This window comes from Bos grunniens, chromosome 14 (assembly GCF_055505025.1).
Source record: "Bos grunniens cultivar Pamir isolate PY7600 chromosome 14, Bosgru_T2T1.0, whole genome shotgun sequence".
Taxonomy (NCBI): Eukaryota; Metazoa; Chordata; class Mammalia; order Artiodactyla; family Bovidae; genus Bos; species Bos grunniens.
The window spans coordinates 81,084,604-81,101,921 of NC_141178.1; the positions used below are offsets into that span (position 1 = coordinate 81,084,604).

General features: G+C 62.6%; 1 protein-coding gene and 1 long non-coding RNA gene across 3 annotated transcripts in view; one reads left to right on the forward strand and one right to left on the reverse strand.

Annotated features, from left to right (window-relative positions):
- The first annotated feature begins 5,412 nt into the window (after positions 1-5,412).
- LOC147359738 (uncharacterized) lies at positions 5,413-7,982 on the forward strand. The gene is made up of 2 exons (XR_015141173.1): positions 5,413-5,675; positions 7,349-7,982. It is a non-coding gene; the product is annotated as an uncharacterized LOC147359738 (long non-coding RNA).
- Positions 7,983-10,271: 2,289 nt separating this feature from the next.
- Positions 10,272-17,318, reverse strand: part of LOC147359739 (maestro heat-like repeat family member 5) — a 59,956-nt gene continuing 52,909 nt past the window's right edge. For both annotated transcript variants that reach the window (XM_086337544.1, XM_086337545.1), the window contains exons 22-30: positions 15,482-15,622; positions 14,929-15,043; positions 14,114-14,257; positions 12,993-13,169; positions 12,000-12,155; positions 11,332-11,454; positions 11,131-11,233; positions 10,737-10,811; positions 10,272-10,503 (exon numbers count right to left, since the gene is read on the reverse strand). In XM_086337544.1, the coding sequence (XP_086193670.1) occupies positions 10,406-10,503; positions 10,737-10,811; positions 11,131-11,233; positions 11,332-11,454; positions 12,000-12,155; positions 12,993-13,169; positions 14,114-14,257; positions 14,929-15,043; positions 15,482-15,622 (1,132 nt within the window). In that variant the 3' untranslated portion in view covers positions 10,272-10,405. The remainder of the gene's footprint in view (positions 10,504-10,736; positions 10,812-11,130; positions 11,234-11,331; positions 11,455-11,999; positions 12,156-12,992; positions 13,170-14,113; positions 14,258-14,928; positions 15,044-15,481; positions 15,623-17,318) is intronic.

The window sequence follows — 17,318 nt, forward strand, 5'->3', positions numbered from 1 at the left end:
AAAGCTTCAAAGGTCATAGGACTGGAAGCAGGGGGTGCAAGGCCAGAGCACAACGAGCAAGAAGAGACTCTCATTGATGAATAGCCTTCCCCTTATGGGGAAGACTCTAGAATCTTCCCCACAAGACTCTAGGATCCCAAAGCCCTTTCGTGTATACTGCATCTTTTCATCCTCCCTGTGGTTCCATGAGGTCAGTGGGTGGAAGAGGGCCCTGGGGCCTAGAGAGGGGAAGGGACGTGCTCAAGAGCATAAACCAGCATGTTACTAGAACTGCACATTATAGCCACAAAAGGCCTGGCTTCAACAGGCTTAAATGGCAGAAAGTTAAAAAGGATGGTTCATGTAACTGGAAGATCTAGAAATAAACTGAGATTCAGGTAAGGTTTGATCCAGGAGCTCAAGGTTGGATCTAGCCCTCAGACTATCTTCCTTAATGATGGCACCATGCCTGATGCACCTCCTGACTTTTCAGTCTCCCTGGCCACTGACAAGGAGAGAGGCCACTGGCTTCCCAGAGCTCTCATGGAAGACTGGATCCATCTCAAGCCCCAAGAAGCTTCCCTGAATGGCATTGGTCCAGTAGGGTCACGTGTCTAGTCCTAAATCAGAGAGTATCCTGTACTGACTGACCTGGGCATGTGTTTCCTGAGCCAATCCCTATGATCAGGGGTGGGGTTACCCTGACTGGATTCTAAGAATAAGGCCAGGAACAGCACAGTGGATCTGCTTGAGGGGAATGGAAGGGATGCTGGGGAGGTGGCTCCCATGTCCATCACAGCCAGGAGGTGTGAGCCCTGGGGTGTGGCCCTTGGGCTGACGTTTTTTTTGCTAAATCACGCATTTTCTCTTCCAATTAAGTACGCTGTTACTGGAGAGCAGCTTGGGTCAGAAATGGCCACAGTGGGACCTCTACTGTTTCATGTGAGGCAAGGGTGATCATCTAATTCGTCTCCTGACCACCCACTCAGTGAGGGGGCGGGGCATTAGGGGGTGGGAAGACTTCCTGCATCAGAAACCTGTGGGTGGGGGAGTCGGGAGGCGTCAGGACCTCTGCTCCTTGCCCCTTGGATGAGCGTCTGGGCAGCCCCTTCGGGACGCAGGGTCTCCTGTTGCCCTCCTTGCAGACAGCGCCATGGAGCCTCCCCGGACCTGTTTGCTCTGGCTGCTAGGGTGCTCAGAGCCCCCTGTGCCCTCCGCCCTAGCTTTCCTCAGGCGTGATCTCCCAGGTGCGGTGCCTCTGCCTTCTGGCCGCACTGTTTTATCCTGGACTGGCTTTCGAGTCTTAGGCTGAGGGGCTAAAATCTTAAAAATGATGCTTCCAATTATTTTTGAAAATTGGAGAGCAATACCTTCTTTTGAATGTTGCAGACCCTTTCACCCCCTCTGACTTGCCAGAAGATTCCGCCCTATTCTCAGAATCAAGCCTGGTGGTCTGCACTGAATACTGTGGGTGTTGTGTCAGGAGCTGACCGCTGTGACATTGGGCCCTGGTACTCACTGGGGTGGGTAATGGCTGCCTCCCAGGCTCCGGGAGACAACGTACCTCTTTTAGAAAGCTGTGTCCTCTATGCCCCAGTGCTGCAGCCCTTGGTCAGCGCTTAACCAGGGCCTCAGGTCCTCAGTGGTAGGTGGGGGCACGGTCATGGTGCTTCCGGGTGAGACGCTGAAGGGGAGGTGGGAGGGCTCATTGTTTAGACCCCTGGGTCAGCCTGGCATGCAATGCCAGCCCACAGAGGCCAGCTATTTCCGCTGGGACTGTGCACTCTCTGGCAGCTAGCCTTGTCCCCTTGTCTTAACCCAGGGTGGCTGCTCCTCCTCTGTCCTGCCTCTCCACCCTGGAGCCCAGCACACACCTCCTCTTCACATCCCTCCCTCGGGGCACCGGCAGCCTCGCCAGCTCATTCACATCACTGCTGGTGCAGCAGCATGCAGGGCAGGGTGTGACCTGTCAGTGGTCACGTGGGACCTCTGTCCCTAGAACCTACTTGTGGGGGCTGCTCTGAATGTTATGAATGTGACCGGGGGCTCTCAGCTTGCTGAACAGGGAGGCTGGGCATCCTGGGGGTCCCTGGGGGAGGACAGGAGTCAGGGTGTCAGCTCAGAACCCGAGGCAGGTTCCCTCTAACCTCCTAGCCAACACAGCATTCCCAGGGAGACTGGAGACGCCATGTCCTTCCATATTCCAAGGAGAGGGCTCCCGTTTGATCCCTGCACTGCTGGGAACAGGGGTCAGGGTCCCTCCACCCGCTGCGTCTGCTCCAGTTTCTTCGGGAACAGACTCTGAGGAACAGTGAGAATGTTTAATTAATTGCAATTACAATCTTCAAAGGAAGCCGGGAGTTGAAACTTGTTCCTAATTACTGTGTTGCGATGTCGGCCGGCTCCCCAAATTGATCGTGTTAGAATTTCCGATGGAGGATTAATTGAGTTGCTTCGAGGACCACTTTGCGTCCCTCCCCCTCAGATGCGGCCTGTGCTCAGCCTGGAATGACAATGAAGGGGGCCGGGCGGACGCTGGCGGGAGCCAGCCTGTGAAGAGCTCCCAGCCCAGGTCAGGGCCGTCGCCTCGGCCCTGGCTCAGGAGCGGGGCGTGGGCTGGCCGAGCGGCTCCCTGCCGTCCCTGGCGTACGCGCTTCACCCAGTGTGTCCTGCTCCTGCCTCTGCAATTTCCCTGCGTGGGGGCTGCTCCCTCAGCCCCCTGTGTTTAGGTGGGGCCTGTGACTAGTGCTGGCCAGCGAGTCCTGGTCACCGTGACATGCGTCTCTTTGGGGCCAGAGGCCTTCCTGCCGGGACAAGACCCTCAGGAGTCCTTCCTTCCTCTGCCCCATGACCCGTGGCTCCGGAGACAGTGCCTCCTCCACCGTCCTGCGTCCCGGAGGCACCTGCAGCGAGAGAGAAATCGCCCCTCGTTGCCCCAGCTCCTAAGATTCGGAGGTGTTTCCTCCCGCGGCACGGTCTAGCGCCTCCCAACTGATGCAGCCTCTGCAGGCGAGACTGTGTAGGCCCAGAGCCAGATGGGACCAGGGGCCCGTGTTCAAAATCAGGAAAATGGCAGGATGACGACAGCAGAGCGCTAAACCAGCCCTGGAGTGTGACTGCCTAGGTCACCAGCCCCAGACCCTGTAGAACGAGAGGCGGGAGCTGTGAGCAGGCCTCGTGGGGACAGGTTTTGCGGGGCCCGTGGCAGGGGCAGGGCGTGGGCCGCCCTCCCTGTCCGCCATCCTCCCGGCCCGTCCTCAGGCGCCTGCTGCTGCTTTCCGTGGAGTTCCTGAGCTGTTCTTGCTCCTTTTTAGACGGGCTCTCTGCTCTGCCACCTGCCCTAGGCGTGTGGGGCTGGGAGTGCTGCCTTCCAGGGCTACCGAGAGGCTCGAGGGGTGTCAGGCAGGTGGGGGAGGAAGGCACCAGAGAGGGGTTTGATCAGAGCCCCCAGGGAAGGAGGGTGGGGGGCAGACTCTGAGGAGGGGAGCCCAGGAGGTGAAGGACGCCAGCTTCTCGTGTGGGGTCAGGACAGAATTAACAGAACTTTGGCTTGTTCCGCGGTGGGCTTGGATCTGAGCAATGGCAGCAGCTCATTAATTCTTTAAAGCATGCATTCATAGGGGTGGTGTTGATTTCACCCCCAAGGGGAAAATCTGGTTCTTGGGGAGTAGTTCTTAAATCTGGTTCTTAAGATTTCAGTGAAGAAAGCTTAATTGTTATGTCTGAAGCACAGCTTCGCATAAAGTACTCACACAGAGATGCACAGTTCATCTGTGGTCTTAAAATTTCTTGGGGGGCAAACTAGGAAAGCATGTCTAGAAAGACCCCTTAGGTGCTGAGGGGCAGAAAATGAAAGAAAGGTTGGGAAGCACTGGTCTAGAAGGATCACTTTGCTGCAATGGGTTGAAAATAGATTTGGGCGCGGGTCCCGCAGAGGCATTGAAAAGTGGAAGTGTTAGTCGCCCAGTCGCGTCCGACTCTTTGCGATCCTGTGGACTCTAGCCCACCAGGCCCCTCTGTCCACGGGATTCTCCAGGCAAGAACACTGGAGTGGGTTGCCATGCCCTCCTCCAGGGGATCTTCCCCACTCAGATATTGAACCCAGGTCTCCAGCCTTTCAAGTGGGTTCTTTATCATCTGAGGCACCAGGGAAGCCCACGAGAGCTGGAGGCAATTGCAATGATCCAGATGAGCCGCGCTGGAAATCGGAGAGGAACCTGGGATAATCCAGATGAGCCGCGCTGGAAATCGGAGAGGAACCTGGGAGAGGGGTGCAGCTCCAGGGCAATTTCCTGAAGGTTAGAGAAGGAAAGGTGTCAGGGAGGCCCAAAGTTTGGGTGGGGGCAGGGGAAAGCTGGAGCTTCTATCCTCTGGGATGGGGAGGCTGGAGAGGAGGGTGTCTGGGGAGCCTGGGGGACCCCAGTGGCGGCGGCAGGCTCAGCTCGGCAGAGGCCTCAGACAGATGGGTGTGCTGGGGACCCAGGCTCAGCGCAGGAGGAGGGCCTGCCTGGTGCTGGCTGAGATGTTTGAATGGCCGAGGAAGCGTGCACTTGGAGCACTTGGAGTCCCTTGGCTTGGTACGCCCTCAGGCTTCTCATCTGTGAAATGGGCACTCTGTCACTTGGCCTGAGGCTGGTTTATCTCTGTGGGGCAGGGACTGTCTCCAGCAGGAGCTGCTGAGGCCCGTTTGAGGCCCCAGTGCTGGGCTGTTGCCGGGGTGTTGAATGTTCTCATGGCCTTTAATTACTGAATGCTAACGAGCCCTGAAATTAAATTAAGAAGAGGAGCTGACCGCCAGCATCCCTTCTCCCCCGCGTGACGGAGTTAATGGGGATCCTGGGGACAGGCCGGGGCGGAGGGGTGGTGTTAATGAGGGCAGGGGGGCCAGAAGTTTGCAGGGTGTTCTGACATTCAGGCTCAGGTCATTCTGCCGGCTCCTGTGGCCCAAGGAGAGAGGGCAGGGCCCGCCCCAGAGTGTCCCAGCCCCAGACCAGGCCAGTCCCATCATCCCCCACTCTCCCAGCTGGGGAGACTCAGGTCTGCCACCATGGCGGGCAGAGTGACCAGCAGGTTCCTGGTTCAGTGTCCGTGCTTCCTCTGATGGCCCTGAGCCGAGGCCAGCCAAGCTCGCTGACCTCTCTGGTCCCTGGTCTCCTGTCTGTGGGACAGAGGGATGGTGCACCGTGTGGGGTCAGCTTGTAACTGAAGGACAGGGTGGACGTGCATCCGAGCTTAGCTGGGCTCCGGCCGCAGGACGGCTGGTCTCCCCTGGCCGTTGAGGGCTCCCGCCTGGAGCCCCAGGCACCTGGGTCTGTGGTGGGTGAGCGTTCCTGGAAGGGGCCTGCGTCCTCTGACCCCAGCCCGGTCATCAGTCCCTGGCCACACTGGCCTCCGCTGGTTCCCAGGCCCAAGAGCTCTGGAGGAAGCCCCCAGGAGTACCCACCTCCCATTCCACATGCGTTTGTCACAAACCCATGAATGTGCCATCTTCGCCCACCCCCTCCAGGCGAACTTCCTCCACTTCTGCAGCGAGTTCTGCATTAATCACCGCTAATTGCTAGCGGGAGTCGTTTATGTCAAGAGCCATTATTCCTTGGAATAAAGAGAGAGAAAAGACGCTGCCTTCCAGGAAGCCTGGCGTTGGCCCTCATCGAGAGCGGGATGAAGTATGAGGACGCCATCCAGTTCATCCGACAGTGAGTGGCTGGTGGGGAAGGGCGCTGGTGGGTGCAGGGGGTCCTTATCCTTCCCTCCCTACCCCGCAGGGGCCCAGGGCCCCGCCAGGAGGCACTCCTGACCCCTGGCCCCGTGCCATCCTCTGAGGCCTTCCCCAGTTCAGGGCAGCCTCCTGTGGTACCAGCGTACCCCTCAGGCTGCCTAGCCCCGACTGAGGACGGGTCCCTGTGTGTGGTCTGCTCCCCAGACTGGGAGCAGAGAGTGAGGAGAGGCTACATGCAGTGCCTGGCTGGTCCCCTCTCTGGGGCCCATGGCTCCTTCAGCCTGGGGTGCATCAGTCCGCACTGGCCCTGCGGTGCTGAGTAACAGGCCGGTCCAAACCCATCTTTGACACAGGGAGCTGGGGCAGACACCTCTTTAAGCCTCCAGCACTCCTGACGTGGGGTGTCACTCCCCTCAGCTCTTGGGAGAGGAGGAACCCCCAGAAGCCATCCAACCCAGCCCAGCAGTGAAAGGAGCCCCCCCGTGCCACCTGCCCCAGCTGCCCCAACCCCCCCGGGACAGGTGACACCCCAGGATCTTTCAGGACTGCCCTTCTGAAGCCCTGGCCCCTGGGCCCTCTGCGCCCCATTCTCAGCCCCCATGGAGGTCTCCCAACCTCCTCTCCTTGGGGGGAGGGGGCTCCTGTCTGCTGCTGCCCCCAGGAAAGGAGCCCTGGTGGAGCAGGGTCCCGGGGTGGCAGCAGGGACAGTGGGGTGGGCACAGAAGACCTGAGCCCGCCCCCAGCCCACCCACTGTGAGTGTGTATGTGTGAGACTCGTGCACCGTCCGTGCCTGGGTGTCTTCTTGTGCTGCTCCCCCGACGACAGTTCCCAGGGCACAGCCATCTCTTTCTCCCAGAGGCAGGCTTGTTTACCAGTCAGGCGGCCAGCCCTGCGTGCGCCCGCAGGAGCTCTGGCCTCCTCGGGACCCTGGCACGTGTGCACACACACCAGGCACACGGTTTCTCTCCGTGAGCCTGTGTGCAGCTCTGTGCCTTGGCACAGATCTGAGGCGGCCCCAGGGTAAGGGCCAGGCCTTCACCGTCACCTCTGCCCCACTCACCTGAGCCTGCGGTTCCCTAGTTCCAGGCCTGTGACTGGGGGCTGGGCCCAACCTGGTGACTCAGAGCAGCACAGGCTTGCTCCTCCCCGGCCCACGCATCATTGACCAGTGCCAGTCCACAGCCATGTCCAAGGTCTCGGGCGGTGGGGACCTCTGGAAGTGCCTGGTGGGCAGTGCTAGGTACCCCCACACCCAGGCACCTGAGGACCACCTCCTGTCTCCTCTCCTCTCCCTCCCAGCCAGCCGGCATGCCAGGCTCCAATCCCCACAGGCTCTGCTTTCGGGGGGTGGGTGGTGGTACCCAGGTAAACACGCGGGCCTTGGAGGGTGCGGACCTTGGGGTTGGGGAGGTGAGGCGGTCAGCCTGGAGGAGCGATAGCCAGGTGACCTGAAGGTCAGCAGCGGTGGCTGCAGTGACAGTGATTCTGGCGGAAGGAACAGCCCGGGCAAAGGCCCAGAGGTGGGGGGGCTCTGTGGGTCACGGGGACCCACTCCAGCCCCTCTCGCCTCTGGGGCCTGCAGCTCTGGGGCAGGGTGGGCGGCCGAGCCTGGGTCCTACCTGACCCCCACCCCGGTCCCGTCTGCCCAGGAAGCGGCGCGGAGCCATCAACAGCAAACAGCTCACCTACCTGGAAAAATACCGGCCGAAGCAGAGACTGCGGTTCAAGGACCCCCACGCGCACAAGACCAAGTGCTGCATCATGTAGCTCAGGCCCTGGGCACCCGGCGCGGGCTCAGCAAGGCTCCCGCCACGGGCCGCCCTCTGCCCTTTGCTCCCAGCCCCCCGGCACACCTGCCCCCACACCCCTCGCGGGTGTCTTCTGTCTCTGCTCCCTCCCTCTGTCCACCCAGCAGGTGTGTGTGTGTGTGCATGCACACGTGTGCATGTGCGTGCACCGCTGTCTGGTCCAGCCTTCCTTTTGTCTTTGCCTGCGTGTCTGTCTCTCTGTGCCCTGAGCCCTCACTGTCCCTCTGAGGCTTAATCCCCCCCCCAATCTCCCTGCCTTATGTCCCTGGCTGTCCTGTTAATGCCCTGCCCACACCGCCTCCGGGCAGCTCTCCTTCCTGGCCGGTTTGTTTGGGGGCTGGTGTATTTTTTAACCACTGGGCCCAGCCCCTTGTCTGTGGCCCCTCACCCTGACCTGTTCTTGGCACCTTAAATTATTGGGTCTGGGGCAGTCAGGTGTTCTGGACACTCGAAGGCAATAAAACCAGACCCTGTGGCTGTGTGTGCCTGGAGAACGGGGTGTGGGCGGCCTTGGGGGGCTGGCGGGACCCAGGGATGCTGCGGGGCGCGTCCCCTCCTGCCGGCTGTGCTTGGCCGCCCCCTGGCGTCCACGCTGGGTCCCTGCACTCCCTGCCTCAGGGTGGGGCCGTCCCAGATCAAACACATCAGGGGCTGAGGCCCGAGTGGGCTCTGCCCAGTTGCCCTGTTGCTGTGTTGGGGGCCGGGTCACTGGCATTGCCCCCGTGCGGGACAGGATGGGTCACTTGGTAATTATTCTGGGCCATGTGTCCGGCGGGGTGGCTTCCTCATCCTGCCCCCTACTAAGTGTCCTGACTTCAGTCTTAGAAGCCCAGAGAAGGGAGGGGGTGATGGTGCCCACTGGGCTTGGGGTGGAGGGACACGCCGACTCCTCACCCCGGAGCGGGGAGGGGAAGCTGGAGGGGTGGAGGGTGACCCCGGGGTTCCTGGGGTGAAAGGTCAGAGTGTGTTGGGGGCTGGGCCTGCTGGAGGGCACAGATGTTGCCCTGCTCCGTGAGCAGCTCTGCTCTCGCAGAGCTGGGGGCCAGCCCCTCCCTGGGGCAGGTTGGCCGCACCTTCCCGGGTGGGATGGTGGCCCACCCACCAGGTCTCAGGCCCTGTCTCCCACCCCTGGCTTGCTGTGGCCAGCCTGGCAGTCAACTGTTGCTGCTGGTTATTGGGGCACCTCTTGTGTGCCCGGGTCTAGAGCCTTCCACCCTGCTGGTAAGGCCTGTGCTCCCTCAACTTCAGGCTTCACCTGTCTCAGTTCCCCCTGGGGGTTTATCCAGTCACCATTGGCTGCAGAAGCCTCTGGGGCCCGGGCCTACCCAGCTCCAGGCTTTTACTAAGACCAGACTTCCCAGGGGCAGGATGAACTGGGGTGGGGCAGGGGGACGTGCAGGAGGCCCCACTGCCCACTGCCCACTGTGGGGAACCAGGAAGGCCTCCCTTTTAGGGGAGATGGCACCCCCCCCCCAAGCTGGGCTCAGGGGACCCTCTTCCCACCCAGGGGTTGTAGCAGAAGTGGGGTGGAGGGCATCCACAGGGGCCTGTGGACAAAATGGAGAGCTGTGAAAAGCCAAACCCACCCAGAGCCCCTCCTCAAGTGGTGCCATTCAGAGACTCGCAGACGGGCGGGCAGGGGCCCAGCTCTGCCCAGGGTCTTTTACTCCTCTCCCCGGTCATACTGAACAACACCAGTGAGTCTGCAGTTGCTGTATTTTTTTCAACCCACCATCCAAGTTGTGGGGCCTCCTGGGTGCAACCCCAGGCCTGTCCCGAGGGGCTCACAGTCCATGGGGGATGGTGGGACAGCCTGACGAGGGGTGGGGGGCCTTGTTTGGCAGGCCCTCGAGGGCCAGGTTACGTGGCAGTCCCAAGGCAGGGGATGTGGGGAGAGCTCTCTGGGTAGAAGCTCTGCCTGGGCCACGTCGGGAGGGCCTGGGAGGGCGCGTGGGGGGAAAGGCAGGGGGTAGGCCGGGCGGGGCTGGACCTCCTGCTGGAGAGCGGCCAGCTGGGGGAGACCCTAGGGAGGACTCTAGCAGGGAGGCGCTCTCAGGCGAGGGAAGGGCCCACCCCCACCATTGCACAAGTGGAAAAACCAAGGCTGGGAGGGGAAAGACCCGCTGAAGCTCAGGTGGGTCTTCAGGGGCTCCCTCGGAGTCTGGGGACCTCTTTTGGACTCAACCTTCCAAGGGGTCTTGGAGGAAGGTTTTACTACCCATTTTACAGATGGGACAGCTGAGGCTCAGAGTGTTGAGATCCTCACCTCAGTCATTCAGGGTGAGCCAAGCCCACCTGGAAGATCTGACTGAGCCAGGCCGGTTCTGCTGCCAACCCCAGGTGCCAGCCCTGACGGGGCTCAGGAGGCTAGAGACGGGGGTGGAGGGTGACTTCGAGTCCCCTGGGCAGAGGGAGACCAGCCAAGGGACCTCTTCCCCACCATCAGCCTCCCAGTGACCACGGAGCTCTAAGCCGGAGACAGACTGAAGCCTGCGGGGGCGCCATGGTGGGTGACTCCACTCAGCCGTGAGCCCCGAGGGCCATGGATGCCTTGGGAGTGCCCACTCAGCACCCAGGACATCGGCGGGCCGTGGTTTGGGCTCCAGTCACCGGGAAGCCACCTGGTGGCCACAAGTGGGAGTCCCTGCCCAGACTTCACAGTTTGTCTCTGGGGGACACACCATCTGTGCCCACCCCCTGGCCTGCCAGTGTCTCCGGGGGGCCCATGGGATGGTGGGCAGGGAGCGCAGAGGTGTGACGCTTCTTTGTTGAATCTAGATCTTTCTTTCAAATGGAAAAATGTCATGTAGCCAAGCTCTATGCAGACAGGGCAGGGCTGCGCGGTGTGGTGGGCACGGGGGAGGGGGACGGGGGGGCGGGGCGGATGACAGCTGGAGGTCACCGCGGTCTGGCTGCCATCTTCTGAAGGAAGGAGGCCTGCCTGCTGGCGAAGTCTCGGACGCTGGGTTCAGGGCTCTTTTTGAGATCCTCAAAAGCTCCAGGAAAGGAGGGACGAATCAGAGGTACCCTCCACGCCCCGTCTGCCCACAGCCCTGGTGGAGTAGCACCCTCCTTCCCACATGGGGTGGGGGCAGTTGGGCACCCAGACCCCACCTCCTCGGCCTTCCAGGCCTGGGCACTCCCTTTCCCTACCCTGCCCGCTGTGTTTGGGGGCCCGTGCTCCCTGCTGACATGGATAGGGGTAGATGGAGTAAGGATGATCCCTTACTGCAGAACAGCAGCTTTGTGTCCACGTCACTGACCATCTGGGACACGGCCCGGGGGTGGTAGCAGATGGTATAACCTGTGTGACAGACAAGGAGCATGCTGGCTAGTGGGAGGGGGCTGCTGAACCTCTCCCCTCTTCCCTCTCTCCCTCTCCCCCTCCCTGGCATAGGGAAGGAGTTCTCCTGTGTGAGGGACCGCTGGAAAGACAGGGCCAGAACACAGAAGGGCCCGGCCCAAAGAACTGAACCCCTGAGACCCCCTCACTTGCCCCTCTCCTCGCTTGCCAGCGGAACCCACGTTCCAGCTGCAGTGGAGGAACGGGTGAGGGTGAGGGTCAGGGTGCTCAGGCAGGGCCGGCCTGGGGGTCCCTGAGCCCGGCCCCCCGCCCTGCTCACCTATGAAGAGTGCCGCCCAGGTCTTGATGTGGTCATGGCGGCTGTGCAGGTAGCTGAGGGCCTGCGCCAAGTGGATGCCAAACTCCTCCTGGCTGTGGCTCATCTGGGGAGCACGTCTCTGTCACTCACTGGGGCCAGAGCTGGCCGGCCCCAGGGACCTGGCGGCCAGCCTCCCGTCCCCTCCCCGCTGCGGGCCCTCACCAGGCAGTTCCAGAGGAAGTGGCGGGCGCTGAGGCCCTTCTCCCAGGCCAGCGCGCAGAAGAGGGTGTGCTGCGGCCGCCACCGGAGCAGCACGGAGCAGCGGTAGAAGGCGAACTTGGCCTGCTGCGGGACAGCAGGGAGGGCCGGGCGTGGGCGGTGGCTCTGAGGAAGCTGCAGTGGGCGCGGCCCTCCTGGGCTCCCCGGCTCCTTCCCGCTGCCTTCAGGCTGCACCCTGAGCCCACCCGCCTCCCTGGCCAGCACCACGGCCCCGCTGGACTGAAGGCAGTGTTCAGTCCCTATCCGCTTAGAAACTGGCTGCTTGTTTATCCCCCCAGTGGCCGGGAGCTGCAGGAAGGCTGAGCAATTCTTAATGGCCTGGTGCGGGGCACTGGCTGGCACACGCAGGGCTCAGCCCATATTTCAAGTTCAATGAACCACCTGCACCCGAGGACATGCCTGGCGCTGGAGACACAGCAGTGAGCAGGACAGACGGTGTCCTGACCACAGATGCACAGCCACACATGGGCACGTGTGTGCACACAGGGAGGAGCAGGAACCCAGGGAGGGGCTGGCCCCGCGGCCCAGGGGGTGTCCCTGGCTCTCAGCAGCACCCTGCCCGCCGTGGGGCCCCAGCCCCGCCAAGGCGAAGGCCGGGCGCAGGCACTGACCGTGACGACGGCGGGGCAGGGGTCCTTCAGGTGCAGGAGCAGGGGCACCATGCTCTGGTGCACCTGGGCTCGCAGCCCGCCCAGCTGCTGGCCTGCCACCGACGCCACCAGGTCCCCGAACAGGGCCATGGCCGCTGCCCGGACCCCGTCCCGCTCCTGCAAGACAGAGGTTTGGAGCCCAGCCAGACCCTCCTTGGGACCCTCCACTCAGGCGGGACGTGGGGCCCAGTACCCTCAGCAGGACTCCTTCATTGGGGCTCCAGACTCCAGGAACAGACCTCAGCCTCCCCCCTCAGACAGGCTCTGGGGCAGGACTCGGCCTCCCCCCTCAGACAAGACTCTGGGCAGGACTCGGCCTCCCCCCTCAGACAGGGCTCTGGGCAGGACTTGGCCTCCCCCCTCAGACAGGGCTCAGGGCAGGACTCGGCCTCCCCCCTCAGACAGGGCTCAGGGCAGGGCTGCACCTCCCCCTCATACAGAGCTCTTGGAAGGACTCAGCCTCCCCCCCTCAGACAGGGCTCTGGGCAGGGCTGCGCCTCCCCCCTCACACACCTCTCGGGGCAGGGCTGTGCTTCCCACCTCCACCAGCCCCTGGGGAGGGTCACAGCCATCCTCAGGGACCTACACTCATTCCTCTCTCATGCCTGTGGTTGCATCCTGACAACCCAGGTGTCACGGATGCTGACTTGGGAGGGCAGGCTTATCCCTCTGACTTGCCCTGAAGGAGAATCTGTTATCCACAGGGGCTCATGAGTCAGGAGGGTAGGGACGCGTGGGGCTGAGATGAAGGTTGGCGTTCAGCTGAAGGTGCAGGGCGAGTGCCAGCGGCAGCCCCTGGCCAGCCCACCTGTGCCACACACGCCACACACCCAGGGAGCTGCCCTGCCCCTCCACCTCCCTGCCCCAGTGGGACAGCGGCCTTCAAGGAAGGGAGCCGGGGAAGGCGCTGGAGGGCCACGAGATGGGGTGCCCGCCCCTCCCGGGCGCACTCACATCATCGAAGAAGGAGCGGGTGTTGATGGCAATGCTGAGGCCCTGGGCCTCCGTGCTGTGTGCGCCCAGACGGTGCAGCACGTCCGACACGGTGCCCATGACGCGCACCAGCACCTGCCCGCTGCTCTGGAAGAAGCCGTTGAGGAAGGGCGGCAGCTGTCCGCGGAGCAGGCTTCCCTGCGGGGGCGGGTGCCGGTGGGCCGTGCGAGCCGGGGCTGGCTCCCTCTGCGGCCCCTTTCCAGACCCCCATCCATGCCTGGGCACCCACACTGTACCCACCCCACTCCATCTCGCCCTGGCTCTGCCGTCCGGGGACACGTGCTCCTAGCCCTGGTCTGTCCCCCGGGAGTTGTGGACAGACGGGACAGGGTTCCTCTCTCTGAGACCCTGCGGTCCTCCTGGGGTCAGGGGAGCACTAACCCATGTCAGTCGGCTGCCAGGGCCTTCCTGTCTGTCCCCTTTCTGGCCAGAGGGCCCCCCGCCAAGTCCTGGAGACCAACTTTCCCTTCCTCCGCCCTACCCTGCCTTTGCCCCTATTCCTGGCTTCCCCAGGAGTCAGAGGGGTCTTGGGGGCTAGACAAGACAAATTTGGTTGGGTGGGTACCACTGAAGTCACTGGCATCTCACGTCGCAGGGAGGTGGGTGCACCAGTGGTGACCCCAGACCTTCTAAGTGGCAATGACCATTTCCCAGCTTTACATTACTTTAAAAAGGAAAAGCTAAGTTCCTTTTCCACAAGTTCTTTCTGCTCCTCTTGGGTGCAGTGTGAACTGTTTGGATGAACTGTCAGGAAGTGACATGTCAGCAAATGAACAGTTTCTACCATCAAAGACCTTATCAGGGACTCCTTGTGCAAGCTAGGCTGGTTTTGCAACTTTCAAACAAGTTTTCGGCAGCTTCATTGGCTTCCTAAACTCTGTCTGGTTCTACAATATTAGATCTGTTTTCAGCCAGTGAGTCACTTAACAGCACAAACCCTCTCTGAGCACCACCTGGGTGCTGGGATGCAGGTCCGACCACCGACTGGACCAGCAGGGCAGGTTTCTAACGGCAACGACACAAAAGCCCTGTGCACCCAGCCGCTCTCCGGGGCGTCTATCACCGCTCCCGCACCCGCTTACCTTCTCCGGGTGGAAAAGAATGTTCCCTAGGCCCTGTAGGCTCAGCACGCGGATCTCGGGGCTGGGGTCCCTGAGGCTTCGCACCAGCACGGACAGGGCAACCTCTTTGGGGAGCACCTCCAGCAGGGTGGGGCTGTAGAGGAACTGGGAGCCCCCGGGCAGGCGGATCAGGCTTGGCAGCCTCTTGTAGGGGGCCTGTGTCTGTGGGATCCGGGCTCTAGGACCAGGGCTGGGGCTCGGGGAGGGTGGCTGACCTGCCCCTCTCTGGGTATCTTGGTTAATGAGTGTTTGAAACCCAGTGCCAAGCTGCTTCAATCCTTCAGTGCATAACTGGGGAAACGGGCCCAGAGGGGGAAAGGGCCTTGTCTGAGGTCACACAGCGAAGCTGGGAACAACATACTCAATGCAGCCTGGCTCATAGGGCACCTGGAGACCCAGCCCCATGGAGGGAGAGCCAGATTCACTACAGGGGTGGTGTGTGGAGTCACACCAGGCTCTGTCCATTGTGGAAATGACAAAGGCCCTCACCTGTCTGGCCATGGCCCAGCTCTCAGCCCCAGGGCCTGGTATACCCAGTGCCTGTCTGGCTCCAGCCATTGCCCTCTCAGCTTCACCGTTCCAGGGGTGAGACCCCAAGACATCAGGGCTGGGGAGGAGAGAGACGGTCCCCCAGGATGCAGGTGGAGAGGGGCCTAAACCAGGAGCCCCCGACCATGGGCCCCGAGGAGCTGGGAGTGGGAAGGCGGGGTGTGAGGAATCTGTTGGTCAAGGGAGGTCCTAGTGGGTTCAGCTGGAGACAGGGTGCAGGCCCCCACCTCCGTGAAGATGATGATGGCCGTCTTCCGCTCCCGCTCCTCCCGGCTATGCAGGTTGGGCAGCAGCTGGAAGGTCAGCGCCTTGATCTGTCTGCACTGGTTCTGCACCATGGCCCTGGGCGCAGGGTGAAGGCGGGCAGGCTCGTGGGCACAGCCCCTGGCCACCCTCCTGCCACCACCCACCCAGGGGCCCGGTGGCCAGAAGCGTTGCTGAGCGGAGTGGGCACGCCTCTGTCTGACCTTCTCCTGCTCCTTCTGCACCCACTGGCGTGGGCCAAGCATGGGATGGACAGAGGAGTGGACCTGGCCCTGGTCCCCTAGGAGCCTCCGGCCAAGACGGGGGCTAGGCGTCGGGCAAGAGGTCTGCATTCTAGGCTCCCAGGGTGTGCCAGTGAGCCGCGCCATCCGTACCCTGGCACCCTGTGTGCACACGTGTGAGTCCTTGGGGCTGTGCTCATGGCAGGTCCTGGGGGTCGCTGCAGTCCGTAGCCCAGCCTCCTGGGCAGGGCTGACCCAGGACGGGCCCCTTCCCCTGGCCCCACCCCGCCCCTACCTGGCGAGGAGGCCCACGCCCTGTGGGTAGGTGTGGATGGTGGCAAAGAGGTCCCAGGCGCCCTGCAGCTCCATGTAGGCGAAGTCCTGCCAGTGCCTGGTGGTGGACAGCAGGCTTTTCAGCGCCTCCAGTGACGTGCTGCTGGGGAGCAGAGGGGTCACTGGGCAGCCTCAGCCCCGGGGAGAGTGCCCACCTGCCCTGGGTGGAAAGGTCCCTCCTGGCTTCCGTCCCTGCTCCGGGCCTGGCAGCACCAAGCCTCCCTGGGGCAGCTTGCTCCTGCCCTCCTTCAGCAGAAATGTTGGGGTGTAGGATCGGCAGGGGCTGTCCTGGGATAGGGGTGGTTCCAGGGGGAAGCTCCAGATAGGCTAGGCGCATGGTCAGTGGGAGATGCCTGCAGCTGGCTTTTCAGGGCTGAGGCTGAGAGGACAGGGCTTGAGAGAGAAGTAGAGATACCAGGGGACCAGTGATTCCCCAAGTTGCAGGGTGGAGGGGGTCTGACTGAGCCTTGACAGACTGTGCTATTTGGATGTGGGACTGAGAATGCAGGGGGAGTGGACGGGGTGGGAGGGCAGCTGGGGGTGTGGCATTACGGGAGCCCAGAGAGTGCTGGGACCCTGAAGATGCGGGAAACCGGGTTCCGCTGGCGGCGTGTTTGTGTGGGCTCAAGACAGTGTGCCAGACTGCAGCAGGGTGAGACCGCCTGTGGGTCAGGGACTGTGCTGCCCGGGGGCCCTGTCCTGCTCACACAGCCCGGCCAGGGCCCGCAGAAGCAGAGCCCAGCCAGGCTCCGGGCTCCACGCCTGCGCAGTGCTGTCGAGCCACAGGCCCAGGGCTGCCCCAGGCCCCGCAGGGCCGAGGGCCCAGGAATAGCTCTCTGGTCTGTCTCCCCGCCCAGCCACCCCGTGCCTGGTGGCTCCCCCTGGACCTGTGAGCGGCCCCCGGAGCGAGGCTGTCAGCTCTGACCAGGGGCCAGCCACTCTGATCAGATTTGCAAAACCTGATGTGAAGGGATGAAATGCCACTCCGTGAGTCCCCGGTGGTGCCCGCACAAATGTCAGCGGGCCTGTCCTCTCGCCCCAAGCCGTGCCACCGAGAAGTGGCTGAGTTTTCGGGGTCACTGGTCTCAGCCGGAGTGACGACGGCTTTGGGGGAAGGGGGCTCCGGGTGGAGTGGCATTTTGTCTGCTCTGTGAGGACTCTTGGAATCTTCTGGTCCCGGGGCACCGTGGGGTCACTGTGCCCCACAGCCGCACCAGGGCATCCTTGGGGCTCCCTTGCTGATTCTCGGGGTGAATGACCTCCCTTGTGGGGACCCCTGGCCTTGCACCAGGACCTGTGTCACCTGAAACCCACGCAGCCCCGTGACCAGCAGACGGCAGAGCCCCTGGGGTCCAAGGCCAGCCGCGCAGGACTCCCCTCCCTTCCTGCTTCGCCCTGGGAGGCCAGGGGCAGAGGGCCCTGAAGATGAGGCGGGGCCTGGAGGGCAAGGTGCGGAGGTGGGGAGCCTGCGGGGTCCGCCCGGAGCTGGGGCTTCCTGTGCGTCAGCACCCTGGGACGCGTCCCCAGGCTGATGAGGGACTGGGGCGGGACTCTTCCTCTCCAGCTGGAGCCCCGCCGCCGGACGCGAGCCTCCGGAGGCAGTGTGGGGTCTCCTCACGCTTCCACGTCTCTCCAGTGCCTACCAGGTCTTGTCACTCCCTCGGCATGGAGCCCCCATGGCTCCCCCCGCTTCAGGGTCCCCTCCTTCCTGTCTCTCCACTTTGGGGTCCCCCTGCCTGGAAGGCTGTCCACCCTTCCTTCCCCACACAGTGACCTCTAACCATCTTTCAGATCTGTGC